A 17,580-nucleotide genomic window follows, 5' to 3' on the forward strand; every position below is an offset into this window, starting at 1 on the left:
GACACCGGCTAACTTGGCGCCCGTCAACCCTTAAATCCTAAGATAAGTGGATAGGTGGTCACTTCCCCGTGTTTCAATATCCGGAAACCACCTGACCTTTCTAGTGAAGGAGCGTGAAATAAAGATGTGGTCCAGGCAGCTACAGTAGACAGTTCCACGCAGAAAGGTGCGACTTCTATCATTCAACAAGCACAGTTCTTGTTCGGAGACAAATAACACTAATCTTCTGCCTCTCGAATTTATCTTATGACTTCCCTAGAGATGGTGGTGGGCACTAAAATCTCCAGTCATCCCCAAAGGCACCGGAGTCGCTGTCGTGATTCGCCGTAACCGCTCGCAGTCCAGCCGACTTGAGGACGAAATATAGGCTCCAACTACTATGAAAGTGAGCTTGGCATTCTTCACTGTCAGACATACGTACTGGTTTTCTTGATCCGGTGGCACTGGATAATGACCATACGTAAAGTCACGTCATATGAATACGATGATCTTGCGGCATTCTCCGTGAGTGGCGTACATGAAACACTCATACCCGGACAGTCTGATGTTGTCTGATAGGGGCTCGCAGAGGACGATGATGGGGAACTTAATCATGAAAAGAAACTGTCGCAAGTCCGACATGCGTGACTTAAGTCCTCTGGCATTCCACTGGAATATCGACGCGTTCCGGACTTCATAACGAAACGACGGCTTCTGGAGAGCCATGATTTCAACCAAGAGCTGAAAGTACTGAACTCAAAGTGTCTAGCATCTGTAGCGCGCTTTGCGCAGACGAAGATTTCATGTTGGTAAGTATAGCGCGAATGACATTCATGAGCGACCGCAGAATGTTAATCACCCGGAGATCATCAGCTCACGTCGCTTCAACAGGTGCCGAAGCCGTGGAAGTCGTCGAAGTGTGTGCGTTGTGAGGTAACTTAGCAGTGAATTGTGCTTTCGTTAGCTCGGGTCATTCTGCAGGACGGGTGAGCCTATGCGCTTTATTTGCTATCGTGGCACTATGCGTCGATGCGGCAATACTTCTGACGGAAGATGGTGTGTTCCTATCTGCAGTTGCGGAGTTTCGTAAACGTTTTCGGTGTTGACGCTGACGTTGCCGAACAACGGTCGAATTGTCTATTTGGCTGCAACTCAGTGGAGACCCCGATGATTTTTCCGATCGTTGTCGCCAATGCAGAACCTGTCACTGCAGCGCTACAGTATACTGGCCCAATCCGTGGCCGGTCTGTGAACCAATTTGCAAAAAAAAAACTAGAAACGGCAAACGATGTAGGTGCGGACGCTGTTCGTTGAAGTATTGAATATCCTCCACCGCCAACGCAAGATCAACCTCCATGATGAAGCAACGGCATACTACCATTTCGACGATGCTCCGAAGGAAAAGATACGGCGCCTGAAGGACACCAGACGACGCCACGTAATAGCGGGACAATGCGATAAAGCCATGATCCGACGTCATGAAATAACTGTAACGCAAGGCCATGAACAACCACCCTCGACGCGCTTCTCGATGTAGGCAGCTGGAGGTCACTTGATAAAGCCGAGTGGGATGTGCATGGACGTCGAACACAAGAAATGGGATACCACCCCTCCCGTACGTAGCCTTCGCTTACAACATCACAGTGCAAGTAACAATGCATTTCCCACCGTTCGAGCTAGTTCACGGTAATAACCCAACAGCAGCTTTCACCGCCGACAACACTCTGCAGCTCGGCGCAGAATCGCAACTCACCCGCCTGCGCATCAAGCACCAGCCATGGACGGACAGCCGACGCCAGAATCTTCGACGACGCTTTGTGGAATATCCGCCCGGCGACTGCGTTTTCATTTGCACCCCGATCAGCCAAGGTAGACTGTGTCAAGAACTGCGTTATTGCTAGCTAGCGCGGGCCGGCACGCAATTCTAGCGGCGCCGCTCGAGCTCCTATTTACTCCAAGTGCGCCTTAAACCGTTCTACTATAGCTAACAAACTCGGCGCTCTAAGAAAAAAGGTGTGACCCTTGCTGAAGTGTAACCGTCACAAGTGATCGGGAAGGATAGCTCCGACTATGGAGTATATGCAGTCCCTCTTCGAGCGCCTCCACTTTAAAGCTGTGTCTGCGGTGCGCTAGCTGTGATTTCTAGTAGAGAGAAGGTGGTTTCGCTTCGTACCGACGTTCCAGTTCTACAGTGCTCATCAGCTTTCTGGAATCCCAGCACTCGACACAGTGCACAACGCTGCCGTCACCATCTGTGTCCCATATAAGCTTGGTTTCCCGTTCACGTCTTGGCACGTCAGTTTGCCGCGTGCCCTTGTGCTTTTCATTATGCTTTTCGTACTTCGTAGTTTCAATTGTCCCTCTGCATGTTATATCCGAGAGTGTGTCGTTTTCTTCAAAGACGCCGATAGCCGTTGTGCAAAGCTGCAACGCGGAAGTCAGCAATTTGTAAAAGCTTTTTTTTCCAAATTTGTTTTCTGGACACTTTTTGTTTGTACGTTTGCTTGTACCCCGCCTCCTACGAAATACATCCTCTACTGTTGATCGGTGATTCCTGTCTCTGTAGTGTCGTGCGCTCTACATAATGCATCACGCAGAATCCGCTGCTGGCCGGCGGAGACGCTGCCGAACCGGCACGCAAGTCACGACGGATATACTGATGTATGTCTGGTTGCATGGTGCACTCATATGCCTCCTGGCTCTGGCGGCACGGTTTGTGCTCTAGCTGTGGATTAAACGGCGCCACTGGCGGTGGTGATGCGCTCACACCGCCCAGCTATGTGGCAACGGCGCGAGCAAGCGTATTTTGCTTTCGCTTCGAAGACGTCGCAGATGGCGCTTCAAAACGGCCCCAAATGCATACATTTGAGTTAGCTTATTCTTCTCCTCATCCTACTTTCACGCATCAAAGCGAGAAAGGCTGGTCGATATCTGCATTGTCTAGGCCGACATGCCTGGGTACGGGCTTGTCTCGCTGTGCGTCAGCAGCTGGGAGCTCCCTTGAGTTCAACTATTCTCGTATCGCAGCTCCCGTTTGAGCTAGAGCTTTGACACGGCTGGTCGCTTGTCGTGAAAGGTTTAGACCTTAGGTTATGCTGCTTAGCATTACTTTCCGTCGAAAAGAAGTTATTGTAGCCAATGTTTGGGTCACCGGCAGCGGTGACGTAAGATGCGCACGCAAGGGAGAAACGTTCCCTCCCCTTTTGTTTGCCACAATATGGCGGGACATGTGAAGTGCGTGTGAAGGAGGAACTGACCAGCCTGAAGGAATAAAACGGCTAGTTCCTCCTTTTTCGCTCCCCTTTGTTTTAAGAGTGTAATGAAGGCATAGGAAGCGTAATAAACGAATTCACAACACCGTCCGGATCAAAAAGCACGATGACCAGACAAATTCTTGTGCATCCCATCCTTCCCATGGTGGCTCAACAGTTCCCTCTAGTGCGTTCTAGGAAACTCTATGGAATAAACCAAGCCTGTTTCACTGTGCGAACGAATTTACACATGCGCATTTTTCAAAACTTCTTCCCTCTTCAACCACAGTCGAAGCTCGTGAATCAACATGAAGCTCAGGACATGACGATGCAGCTTCTTGCGCTAGTCCTGTCTGCTTCTAGTCTCTGTGTGTGTCACTTCGTGCTGCAATGCAAGAGTATATTCTACTGCAAAAGGCGGGATCCGCATCTGTGTTACTCGGACAGGATACCAACAGATTTTTGTAGCCCGAGAAAGTTTCGTAAAAAAAAACAGCAATTCTCTTTTCTAGTGCTTTCCCAAACGGTCCACATGAGTGTTAGGAGGACAGAAGCTGCGACTTGCACTCCCGTAACTGTGCTAGTGCGTGCATCAACCTTTCTTGCAGGAAAAATGTGGTTACGGTCTACCTGTAACCGCAGCCTGTCTGTGTATTAGGACCCCGTTTTCAATTTACTTTAGGGGCGTTGCAGAAATTGGGAAGGCCAGGGGGACCAGTAATTGGTACGCAACCTCTGCAGTAGAGTTTGCATCCGTTCGTCTCACTTGCAAATACATTGGTTCAAGTGCCAAGAGGACTTACGTATGCGAGCAATGGGATGCATCGTTCGAGTCACGTGATACGACAATCATCGCACATACCGCAACAGTGTCTGACGCTTGCGAATGATGGTCGAAAGCTTAGGCGCTATACCAGTGCCGTGAGTCCGGCTCTTATTCGGACGGAAAAGATAGCCTGCAGACAGACATACCAGTTTAAAGCGTCGCAACTATCTTCACTGTGCTGCCGTCTTTCTTGATAATCAAGCTCCAAGTGCGCATCTTTCTGAGCACAAAATAGATAGGAGGTTAAGTTATGATCGATCCGTGCGGGAATTCGCTCGTCGACAGTTTCCGCAGAACTTACGGCAACGCCAAAAAGGAGTCAGGGATGCGATGGCGCGCTGGTATTTTACTGCGAAGCATTCTCGGTGAGTGTATCGCAGTATTTACAGCCATCTGCCTCACTGTTTTCGTGGGCAAAGCCAAGCCTGCAAGATATAATTGAAAGTCTGCTCACTTTTCACTCGTGATGTTACCAGCGTGACGTTTCCTAGTGCGCCGGAAGTAGACTCAAAGCCGCCGTCTTGGGAACACTACCTTTTGTGGTCATCACATGTCGTGCCTGTGGTATACCTTTCACCGTTACTTTCGCAATAAAAACATACATGATTGCCTAAATGAATTAATCGATAAATAAAAAACTTTATTTAGTTAGCTTTTTCATTGCTGGCACCGGATGGAATTAAATAAGCATTGCCTGAGCCATGAGCGAGTTGAAACCGCGTATTGATGCTCACTATATTGTATTTCTAATGCAGTATGATGTAGCTGCTGCGCATAGAAATGGCACGCTACAGCCTGCGCGATACAGAACAAGCTTCAAACGATCAGCGTCTGATCTTAACTTCATCTGTTCTAAGCATTATGTCGTGTTTGATGTGGCGGCAATTCTTTTATACAGCCATCATCTTCAAATTGCACTGAAAGCGCAAGTAAATGAAGCCTGTCCCACTCGTGGTTCAAACGACGGCGGGAAAAATGAGTTTGAATGTGCACACGGCGAGAGCACAGCGAAAACTGACTCGACTACTGACTGGGCTTGTTCCTGCTCGGCTCCGCCATCATGTGCCATCACATTCGCAGCGTGATAAAGCGGTCACCTTTGGTTCGTTGTATACCATATCTGAATAAATATTGTGCGACACCTATGTATAACGTTGGGAGTGATCAGCCGCATATTATATTTAACAACTGCAGCGCTCGTCATGGTCGGCATGAAACGCAATTTACGACTGTGGCCGAATCGATGACCGGGAAGCGAAACTGTCCCCAGTGCGCGAGCCCTGACTGAGCTACGGCTATGCGCAACGCATGAGCGTTCGTGACCGAAGAAGCACGGGAACTGCGAAGCAGCTGCAGTTCCTTATTGCTTGGTGTTGGGAAAGCAGCACTGCAATCTATGGATAACAGAGAAAAGTGAGCGTACCTCGTCCGGCGATACGAACTGTCTGCTTCATTTGAACAGAGCCTGATAGTCAGCAAAATTGTCGCATCTGGTAATAACCCGCTGCTTATGGCTAATTTAACTTGTACACCTTCTACACTTTCACGAGTCCTTACACGAACAACAATTTATCCCCTGCAAACTGTGTACTTCGCTTTCACAAGAGAGAGAGAGATGAAGAGGGAACGTAGGGAGGTTAACCAGATATCAGTCTCCTGTTTGCTACCCTACAGTGGGGATGGGAGGTAGGGGTTGGAAAGAGGACATAGAAGAAAGCGTTGAAAAAACAAGCACACACACACACACACACACACACAAAAGGTGTTCCAGTTAAAGACGTTCACAAAGGCCAGTAGATCGCAAAAAGCGCAATAGTGCTTGCACAGCTTTCTTCTGTGACGGTAGGCCATTTCGATGGTGTAAAATTCTTTTTTCTTATATCGGTCGGTTGCCCAGCTGGTCAAGGTCATGGCGAAAGCATTCCCTCTGTGGACTGTACCGCGGGCAGGCGTACAAAATATGGTCAATCGATGCTTCACGGCCGCAGTGGTCACAGGTTGCGGTGTCGGTCATCTCAATGCGGAATGCATAGGCTTTGGTAAAGGCAACGCCCAACCACAGTCGACACAAAAAAGTGGCGTCTCCACGGCGCACTTTGACAAGAACATAAAAATACCAGCGATGTCGTCCCATGAACACTAATTTGGGGGGGGGGGGGGGGTGAGGGTTAGTTTGGTTAGACGATTCACCGGAAAGATATCACGGGTAATCGAGGTGCCTCTGCAATCATTGAAAAATTTCTACTTTAGCATCAACCTAGTGGCGCGCCCTACCGTCTCGAATTTCCCATATATGCGGCGTCAACTTATTCTCAATCCCGAATTGCCAAAAGCGATATTTGCTTCCATTCGTTTTGGGCATCGGCTGCGCATGCGTGGAGATTCAACATCGCACATTCGTGAATACACGCCAGTTCGTTGCCATCCAAACATCCGGCATGGCTGAAGAAAGAGGCAACGAATACACGCCTCCTGTGTTCCGCTTCACGGACGAAGAAACCCTAAGCGCAAGCCGTGAAAACACTCGGGGTGTTTCGTCTTCTTTGGGCGCCTACCCAACGTAAGCTTTTACTGCTTATCAATTTTTCATTGAATATTGTTACCCTTGGACATGAACCACGTAATAGGCTTTTACATCTGTACAGATGTTCCCGCCTATTCCGAGTCTTTGTTGACGGCCAACTTGAGCTTTTGAATCGGAGACTTGCATATAGGTGGCTTCGATGCACGGGCGGTGCGTAAATATTGTTATGTTCAGGACAAAGCTGTTTAGCGTTCGGGATAGAACTTGTCACAAAGAGAAACTAATTAACTATGTACGATTTTTCCACTGCACACCCGGAACTGCGTGCTGTAGGTCCAAGTCCCGGCTACATTTCCGGATGTTACCGCCGTATTTCGATGAGAGCGCACTGTAAAAAGACTCGTGCTTGCCTGCATTTAGGTGCTCGTTAAAGAAGCCCCCGGTGGTGAAAGTCTAAATGCAGTTTCCCCTGTAGGACGCGTTTTATCAGGTCCTGTTTCTGGCACCTAAAACGTCGGAATTTATTAGTTTAACGCGTACTGCCTGACTTTATTTGCCGAGTTGGTGAGTACTATCGCGAGCAATGTAAGTGGGAACACACGAAAGGGTGGCAAATAGCCTCGAAACCAAGCTACAGTGATACGCGGATGTCGCTGTTGAAAACAGAGGGGATAGGGTGCCTGCTCACGCGCTAACTATTCGCATTCCCAGTATACGCCTGCTTTTTCGAAAATGGCAGCAGACTGCACTGACGGCCGCCGTCTTCCGTTAAGACGGTTATATGTCGCACTGACTTCCAGCTGAAACACGGGGAATGCGGCAGATGGAAATTCAAAACGATGAGCAAAACGTGAACAAGGTGAATGCAGGAGCCAACGTTTCGACGCCGTCGCCGAGCATTTCAACCAACCAGGTCATAACTTTGATGAACTTAAGCTTTTCATCTTAGTCAAATTTCCGTTCTGAACGAGAAAGAAAATACAGAGAATGATACCTTATCCATAAGTTCAAGACATTGCGACCAATAGGCATAAACGTTTCACAGGGAGCTTTAGAATGTATTCGCTATGCTAAACTTCAAGCTATAGGCAACAACACTTAGCTTGATTTATTGGCGTATCCCCCCCCTTTTTTTTTTCCTTTCCATTCCTCCTTTTTTTTTTCTGCTGGCGTTGTCAGAAGTCCTTGACACGCCAGCTAACACGCGTGCGTCGACTGACCGGGGTGGGGGGGAAGCTCCTACGAGGGATATTTTTTTTAGTATCAACGTTAGCTTGTATCAGAACTAAAGAAACCATCTCCGCAGTGTCATTTTTATCGTTCAACCTGTTTTATTAATCCAAAAAATGTTTCATGTAGCAAAATATCTTATTCTGAAATTGTTAGGATTCTGTCACCACTGAAATTGGAGTACGCATATTATATACCCCACTACATGTGTAAGAATCGTTGACATTGTAAGTACTCTATCAGTTAAACTGATAGTGCCCGTGCAAGTCAATGTAGGTGCCGTTTCGAATATACTGGATTAGTGCCCTGCACCAGACACAGCACCTCGTGCAGCTGGTCCTATGCGAGCCAGTACAGTGTGCATTTACTGAGAACGAAACATTGCAATTAGCGTCTTAGAAAGCAGTACTTCGCTTTTTCCAAACGTTCTTATTAAACGATAAGTTCAACTTTTTGTCACAGCTGTAAGTGCCTATTATCATCGGCTTTATTAATTGCAGCATTTCTGACGACGCCTGGCGTTACCAATGGAACACTCAGCCCAGGCCAATAACCGACGGGACTTACAGCGTCGACGGTAGGTGGGCGATGGTCTCTCACCTTTACCACGAACATGGGAGATAGCCCGTACGTCCATTGTGGCAGCTGTGCATTTATTGCGTATACGGAGGCACGTTACCAGCGGCACTAAGTCGCTTTCCGACATGAACTACCTTATCACGGACCATAGTAAGAAATTTGTGCTAATGTGAATACAAGCAGGGTCATGCAAAAGCTAGGCACTTTAAGTTTCTGAGCGAATTATCTCATAGGTGAACTACGAGGACACGCTCCTAGCTGGAGCGTGTCCGTGAAGCAGAGACCCTTACTACGTTGCATGCCCTGATCATTTAACCACTATCAATTTCAGTCAGCATGCTACGATTGGCATACAATTTTATTTGCCAAAGAAAATCTTGCTGGGTCCGTCGTGCTACCACCGTAATTGTTCCCTTGAACCGATCAGGTTTAGTAGACAAAGAAATGTTTTCATGCCAATGCACATAGTGATCTGCAATTAGGGCGGCGTTTCAGATGCATATACAGGACGGTCGTAACGGTACTCTCACGTTTTCGGCACAGTCAGGATTGCTCACGCATTGCATGTTACGAGCAACCGACCATTTGACGCTGCAACATACAACGCCAAGCAACAACAGCAGCATAAAGTTTGGCAATTTGATGAATATGCAACGCAAAGTGACACAGAACTGTTGCTTAGTTCGCGTTCTGTTAGCATAAATCTTTGCCTACTAACGAAATCATACGCTTCTGAAAGTTCCACAAATTTATTCGCGTTGACAGATTAACAGTCATAGTACACAGCGCATTCTACTGAGTGTGCCACTACCTCAAATTATAACACTGTGGTAACAACCACGCTTAGGAACTTCAGCCACAAAAGTCGCCAAATGGGCTTCAAATAACCAGTTTCTGAAAGGCGAGTATGTCGTTGGCTAACGCATGTATGTGTCATAGGAGGTTAAGAATTCCTGATCACGCTTAAGAGGAAGCTTTAGCTCGGGCCCAACTCCGACGCGGCCTATTCAAATACATCTAAAAACGCAAAAACATTTTTCTGAGATAACCCCTGGACCGATTTTAATGAAATTTGTTGCATTTGAGAGAGAAAGTTAAATTCTAGTGACTGTTGGAAGCGGAATTTTGATTTAGGGCTTTAATTTTGTTAAAAGGATTTTCAAAAATTCAGACGTTTGAAAAAAATAGAAACACGAAGTTTACAAGCTAATAGCTCTACATCAAGAACAGATATCGCGATTCTGTAAACGGCATCCATTAGACCATTCAAAGCGGACAAATTTTATGCGTCAGTTTGCATCTTACGTGAATTTGTTACGTTGTTTACGAAGGTTCTGCAAAAGTTGTAATTACACATTACTCCATTTTTTGAGGTTCATGTGTAACATATCAGTTTTGTCCGCTTTAGATGTGCTATCATGTACAATTCACAGAATTGCGATATCATGTTTTCTTGTTGAGTTACGGAGTTGTAAACTTGATAGTTTCGTTTTCTGAAAATTTGCGATTTTCGCCAAATTTTTATAAAAATTTGACGACCTAAATCGAAAATTCGAGACAAACAGTCACTAGATTTTAAGCTTTTCTTTTAAATGCAGCAAACCCCGTCAAATTTTGTGCACTGGTTGCCGAGAAAAACGAATTCTCCTTTTACATGTATTTAGATAGGAGCACCCGAGCTAAAGCTTCCTCTTAAAACAATAAATTATAATCCCTCGGTAGAAATGTGTCCTCTCAATTTTTCTTTCTCCTCGTCTGTAACGTGCAATGTCTAGTGCTCGTAATAGTTTCGCTGAAGGCAACAACTTCCCGACGTATCTAATGCGCATATAAGTAGATAATCTAGCAAATATGCTGGGTCAAGGGTTGCACGCACAAGAAATCGACGCGTCCTGTTTTCCTTCGAATACTGTTCTCTTCTGCCCATGCATGAGATACAGCGTAATAATCTTCAGAAGGATTAAAATTGTGCTCGGTATCCCCATCGCCACGACATTCTTCCGTCCATTCAAGACATAGTTGCAGAAAGGAAAAGCATCGGCTCCGGTAGCACTGCACTAGGATTCCCCCACTACTAAAAGGTTCTTGTCTCGCACCGTCTATAATAATGTATTAATTTCCTATGAATCGCCCTTGCACACTGTGGAATGAACGCCGTTGCTGTATTTCTGCACCGTACAGGTGTCAGTGAATATGGTAGCACCAGTTACGTGCACCAGCCGTTCAGCACCAGCATTGGTTACGCCACGCCCAGCACGAGCCGCACAGGCATGGAGCAAGCATCAGCCATGGTAGAAGGCGGCGCCAGGTGAGCCCCACATTTAGAAAGGTTTAATTCTAAACGAACTCGGAGACGACAGAGATGGCTACCCGGGGAACAATCATGCCTGTACTAATTTCTCTCGGGGAGGGGTAGCTCCGACTCCCGTTACACGTGAAGGCACGCTTTCAGGATGGTTACCTTGGTCACTTACTCCACCCTGTGAAATATATGAACATAGTGAGGAGGAAGATGTTCATCTGAAAGATAGATATAAATATGAAACAGAAGATGTCAATGTTTACCGAGGCCGTGTAGGGTGGGTACGCAGGCAGCAAGAAAAGTGGCCGCAATTAACCCGTACTTCCCCACTAAGACTTGCTTCATAGCGAGGTCGTCGTTTTCGCAAATAAAAACCGAAGAATTCAGTTTTTGAATTTTTAATATTTTTAAGGCCATAAGAAGACCGTTATTAGGTAACCGTAATTTAAGTAATTGCTGTGCCGAAGATATCTCAGTACGAGAACACGAAATATGTCAAAATGTCAAGGAAAGTACTGCAAAATCCTGCCATTTCTTTACTTTTGGTAATGAAGCCCTCCCTATCGTTAATGATGTCAAAGTACCTGTTCATTTAAATTTAGCCTGCCGTACTTCCGCACATCATTGAAGGTGTGTTCTCACCTAGATCGATACGTAGCTGTGATACGTCAACCACTAGGCCAACTGCACAAGCGAGTCTTGTACCAGTAATACGGTATGTTGCAGTGCTTGTGTAAAGAAGTGCCAGCACCCTGACCAGTCTAGTCAGCCAACTTTGGTCCGAATTCGCCTTTCCTTCTTTTTTTACGCTGAGAGGACAAGAAATAAAGAGTAAAAGCTACGTCAATAAGCTTGTCTCGACTTCGCCTGTGTGAAGAACTTCACAACGAGACGATTTTAAGCGATCTTCAGTGTATGACTTCACCACAAAAATGAAAAGACAGGAAAACATAAAGCGGTACAGTGCGATATGGAAAGAGTCTGTGGAGCAGGAAAGCCTCCCCAAGCACAGTTGTTCCAGACTATGCTTTATGCATCCGCGCGAGTTCTCGATTGTTCGACTGATTCACTTAGTCGTACGGCACTGATTGGCAGTCCGGTTGACATTAACGCAATATTATAACAGTGCATGTGTGCCCGATACCAGGATTCTTCCAAGGCTTACGCGTCCATTATTCTCGCATTAAAGCCATTGATCTTATTTCAAAGACGTGCGTAACCAGTTAAACGCGCGCTTACACTCGCACACACAGCGTCGTGGGAGCGGAGACCGCACTATCGCCCTTGGAATTTATACGGAACAGCACGGTGATCGCGACGCCGACGGCACAACTGTGTCTTGATTGTCCATATACTTGCTATCACAATAAAGAATAAGCTGGCCGCATAGCGGCAGAACAAGCCTTGGCAGGTGGGTGGAGCCGCATTGAGAAATGACGCTACCGTTTCCCAGATAGACGGGTGCGCATGTATCCGCCATTAACACTCGCTGAATAGCCAACGTAACTGTGTTGTTTCACAACCTTATGAGATCTTCAGCCGAACATTACAAATAGCCTGTCATCTTTTAGGTCAGTGTTCAATGTCCAATGTTAGATTCTTGGCTAATTACAGCATGCCGCGCAACATCATTTGGCTTCCCTGCTACTAACGTCACTCGGTACACATTGTTGCGGTTCCCTTACTGTATTCAAAGAGGGTTTCCATGCACCTTCAACAATGGCTTCTGCATCGACACAACCCTCTGATATAGATCATACATTGTATACCTTGCGCTACACATGCACGGAATATGTATAGCATTAAGAGCGCCTGCGTCGGCCAGTCTCCCCGTATGCGTAAGTTGTGTAAATAGCCATATTAGCGAGATACTAATCGCAGTAGTCGCTTAAGACAGTAAGTTCTCTATTGCTGGCAAATAGAGGAGGCGCATCGGTTTTTAGTACATTACGTTGAAGAAAAACATCCGCGGCGCCTTTGTGTTGCATGCATGGGAACGCGGGACGTGGAGACATAGGATCGCTATCGTTTTCGCAGAGCCAGGACACCTCGAGAGACGCGCATGGCCAGCACCGCTTCGTGTTTAATGATGCTTGATTTTTTCTGCCAAAATAGTGTGTAATGATCAGTTCTTTCTTTAATGTTAAACAATAATTTGTTATTTTCAGTCATGAGCGCTTGTGCTTGGAAGTAAAATTATATGAAATGTATAGACTGCCTGCGAGCCAGTGATGTTGGGGAACAGAAAAGATTTGCGTAAGCATGGCAACATTTTACTAGCGTACGCTTGTCTACTGTAGGCGAATACACGTTACCAAAAGATGTTGTGCCGCTGGATGAAAACATTTTGAGAATATTTCATTTTAATAAATATGTGTCTATGAAGTCATGACCACGATTCAAGCCATGCCAGTTGAGAGACGGCTCCTCGGACCCCCGTATCCCTGCATTACCATGGCAGCACGATGTCTATTAGAAAGCTCGCATAGATGGTGGCGACAAATTTGCCTCTAGGTGATAATGTGAGAAAGATCATGATAGGAAATCTCCAGGCGCTCTCACATCGTTCTCACACCATTCTATCCTCAGTTTCACTGCACATGTGCCGCCCAGGCGGACTTTTGGAAGTCACGTGAACTTCTACGCGTGGGGGAGGGGGGGGAGGTGATCAAGAGACGGCGAGCAGAGAATTATGACGCCTTGACACGAAATTCTTCCCGCTCTCTCGATTTGTGCGGCGTAAATCACGTGCAAAGGGTCGCGGCATCAGGGAACGTTTGATTTGGGACAAGTACCTGCAGTCTCCCTCGCCGGCCCTCCTTATCACGCCATTTTTGACTGGGCATATTAGACGTCGTTAGGTTACGTGTATGCGTGTCATTAGGCACGTGTTATAACATTGATCTAGTTAATACGTGAGCCGTTATTAGAATACACACAAAATTCTACTAGCCTTACTTTCCTTATTGTTATAATACCATGCTATAGATGTAATAGCTTCGCCGTTCCGTGAAGATTGCGTCTATATTGGCACAAGACCTCTTCTATTCCGATGTCATAGATCGCCGTATATTGTTTCAGTGCCATATGCCTGTGTGCGTTAAGGATTTTGAAGGCAAACGTTTCAACAAAGGAACTTGACCTGTTCTGCTGTGTCCTCTAGTCGAAACATTGGCTTTCGCGTCAATTTTTGTTCAACAACTGTTGTCTCAGTATTTATTAGAATATCTGTCTTGTGTTGCAGAATTTCTCAGACAACCCGTGTTGACCAATGGAACACGCAGTACCTCACGGCTGATGTCAGATCTACCGACTGCGGTAGTTGCGGGAATGTTTTCGGTCACTGCTATACCATGCCTCGCCATAAAGGTGATTGAGGAAGTTGACGTTTGTTATCGCACACAATGCACTTAAACAGCATGAATGAATGAATACTGGCATTTTAAGTGTGAAAACCACGATGTTATTATGAGGCACACCGTAGTGAGAGACTCCGGATTTATTTTGACCACCAGAGGACCTTGAACTTGCCACCAATGTTAAACAGCATCGGCGCTGTATGATGTATGGTTGAGTAAATGTCCTTCACACAGCTTTTCATTATTTTGTCGATCTAAACTTTTCTTGATTCGGTTAAGTCATTTTATTGCTAAGCATTCTTTGCCTCATCCAATATACTGTGACAACGTAAGAATGGAGCGCAAGCTCCGTCCACAAGTCCCGGGTTCAACCACCCTTACCCACAGCCACAACGATGCCAGGGATGTCACGTGTTTGTACCGCATGGCCTTCGACCATCGATACCACTCGCGAAGACGCTTAACAACCCTCAACGGAAAAAACATTTACATAGATCATGGCAGCGCTGCATTTACTGCAGAAGGGGACACACTTTACCAGCGTCATCGTGTCTGTTCCCATGCGAACAGCCCCAATGCGAATTAAAACGGTAGCTGATAGGAAAGTTGGTGCGTGAAAGCCATGCAGGTTGATAGCCATACTTGGACGACACAACTGACAAGGACGTAGTTTACAAATTCTGCCCCCCGCCCCCCCAAAAAAGGATATCACAGTTCTTTAAAACTGCATGTGCTAGAACACCTAAGGTGCATATTGGTTCATGAATTACCAACTCACAAAAATTTTGCATGTTTGCGAGCGTTTCTCAGTCCTACCCACAACAGCGTACCATATTTCAGAGGGCCTCGTAATATATCATTTTGACCACTTTAGATATATTATGTTTCCAATGCTGTGTTATCCTTTTTATTGCTCCATTAGATATGAAAGCTTCATATTGCTCATATGTTACAAATTCTTCCATATTGAAATTTTTTTTATAAAACATTCACACGCAAAACAAAACTTAGTTTGCTCCAGTCCCTACAATTTAACGTTTCTTTTTTAAGTGCATGGACATCACCAAGTTTAGTGCAATAGTTACAGCGTAGTAATCATGTATTTCAACAGAATCCCCTGAGCTAAACTTTAGTTTTCTGCGCTACTAAGGAGCTTTACTATAAGGAGAACGTGGCCCTTATGTTTAAGGGAGGTTAGGTTTGTGCAAAAGCTAACTTACGTAATTTTGCATATTTTCTATTGGCAAGCTTATTGCTGGAAATGTAGAGCAAAGATTTGACTGCGATTACAGACACATTTTCCGGACGCTTTAGCTTCCCCTTTAAGAGTGGAACGCGATACCATTCAAAGATCTCTAGTTGCTTCTCGCGCTTCACGATAACTGCATGTTGTGTAACCGTAATGTTTACCGGGAAACGCTAGCCGCAAACGCTATGCACGAAAGCGAGCTTTCTGGTTGAAACGCGGCTTCTTGCGTGGGCCGCTTATGATCGGAGGCGAGCACCATCTGGATGGTTTCGCACGGAAATGGGTACGCCACTGCCTGTGGTGCCAGAGTGGTAGAAAAGCTGGAAAATTGGTTTGTGCTTGACTTCCCACGTAAAAGAATATTTTCTCGTATATTCAAATTACAATCTGATGCTATCATGTCAGTAGGTTGTGTGTACCTCGAACTTTACTATATTTCTGACGCATTTTACTTAAACTCATTTATTTCAGTAACACATTCGCGCTACACGAAAGGCCTGCGTGATTCGGTATGCCTGATTCGGAATGAGTTTTTGCTCACAAGACGGTAAACGCCGGCGCAGGAGGCAGACACCGAATTAGCTGTGACGCGAGGCCCGTAGTGCTATTGCGTTAAAAATGCGTAATCTCATATTCAGCACGGAAAACTGTTGTTGTATTCTGATGTACTAAATACAACACTTATTTTAGGGGAAATTCTACATTTCAAGAATTATGTCAAGCATGTCTCTTTCGTCATAAGTATTGAAAGCATATTCACAGAAAGAGCACCGCATACGGAAGCACGGAAGTCAGGTTACCCTGTCACTAAACCTCAACTAAATCTTCATGTTTTTTTTTTTCATCACGAAATACGCTCGTTGAATGACCCTTGCACAGCGACGAGCTAACACCTCTGTTCTCTCAGGTCATACACATGCCACTGAAAGCGGAATCACTAGTTCCACACGTATGGTGTCCAGCAGCAGCCTCAATCACGCACAGCCCAGTACAAGCCGCGCTAGCATGGAGGAAGCATCGGCCATTCCGGAAAACCTTGCTAGGTACGCCTACGTTTGGAAAAATTTCCTTGCATAAAGCAAATCACAGACGATGCGTAATGCTGCCCGTGGTGCAACTATGCCTCCACTGCCGAACTTTTTCTATGGAGGAGAGCTCTGATGCGTGAAACGCGCACAATATCAACCGTTATTCTAAGCACGTGGCATGGTGGAGGTGGTGCTAACATGCTTCTCATGCTCAGCACTCTTGCAAGTTTGTCAAATGCGTACGTACTACGCCATATGCATTTGCAAAGTTAGTAAAGAGAAAGGCGTCCGTCTCAAGACAAAATTAAATTAAATTATGGGGTTCTACATGCCAAAACGCCTTTCTGATTATGAGGCACGCCGTACTGGACTCCAGACATTTCGATCACCAGGCGTTTTTTAACGTGCACTTAATCTAGTTACACGGGTGTTTCCGCATTTCGCCTCCACCTAAATGCGGCCGCCGTGGCTGGGATTCATTCCGGAGACCTTGTGGTCAGCAGCCTAACACCATAGCCACTGAGTAACCACGGTGGGTGTCTAAAGCAATCGAGCAATGCAGGGACGAGCCATATTGCTTAAGTGACGTTCATTTTAGAGTGCAGCGATAATTCTTAGGCTTTCGATGGTTCGACTATATGCCAAATGCTCAAATATTGTACCGCTTTGTTATGAATTTCGTATACCAAGGTAACCTATGAGCCTGGAGGGATGATGACTGTATGACGCTAACGCAACGATAATGGAATAAAAAGGAATTATATTATTAGGTCGCCGGATCGAATAGTGGCCACGGCGGCCACATTTCGATGGGGTGAAATGCGAGAACAACCGTGTACTCAAATTTAGGTGCATGTTAAAGAACCCCAGGTGGTCCAAATTTCTGGAGTCCCCCGTAAAACCTCATAACTTAATTTTAATGTTAAAGAATGATATTGATGTAATGGCAAAGTCGTACAATGGCGACGGCATCACAAATACAGGTGCATTCTTAAGTCCTGATGAAGGTATGACAAGGATGACGTGACGACGACGGTAAAGCAACCGCCTGAAAAAGCGATAATGACGACCGCACCGCCAATGCGGCATGATGACTATACCGTAATGACAACGAATGCATAATAGCGTCTTTGTGACGACGACGTAATGACACCGATGGCATGAAAACGACGGCATAATCCCGACACGATGGCGACAGCACCACTGCAGCCGAATAACTAACAAAGAATGATGTCGATACATCAACGAGAATG

The 17,580-nt window shown here is 46.0% G+C and overlaps 1 protein-coding gene across 1 annotated transcript in view; it reads left to right on the top strand.

Moving 5' to 3' along the window:
• Positions 1–6,494: 6,494 nt before the first annotated feature.
• The window catches only part of LOC129381417 (uncharacterized), a 35,814-nt gene continuing 24,728 nt past the window's right edge, over positions 6,495–17,580 (top strand). The window contains exons 1-5 of the mRNA XM_072285205.1: positions 6,495–6,616; positions 8,311–8,387; positions 10,571–10,697; positions 13,936–14,060; positions 16,207–16,342. Coding sequence (XP_072141306.1) covers positions 6,495–6,616; positions 8,311–8,387; positions 10,571–10,697; positions 13,936–14,060; positions 16,207–16,342 — 587 coding nt within the window. The remainder of the gene's footprint in view (positions 6,617–8,310; positions 8,388–10,570; positions 10,698–13,935; positions 14,061–16,206; positions 16,343–17,580) is intronic.

This window comes from Dermacentor andersoni, chromosome 11 (genome assembly GCF_023375885.2).
Source record: "Dermacentor andersoni chromosome 11, qqDerAnde1_hic_scaffold, whole genome shotgun sequence".
NCBI classification, from domain to species: Eukaryota; Metazoa; Arthropoda; class Arachnida; order Ixodida; family Ixodidae; genus Dermacentor; species Dermacentor andersoni.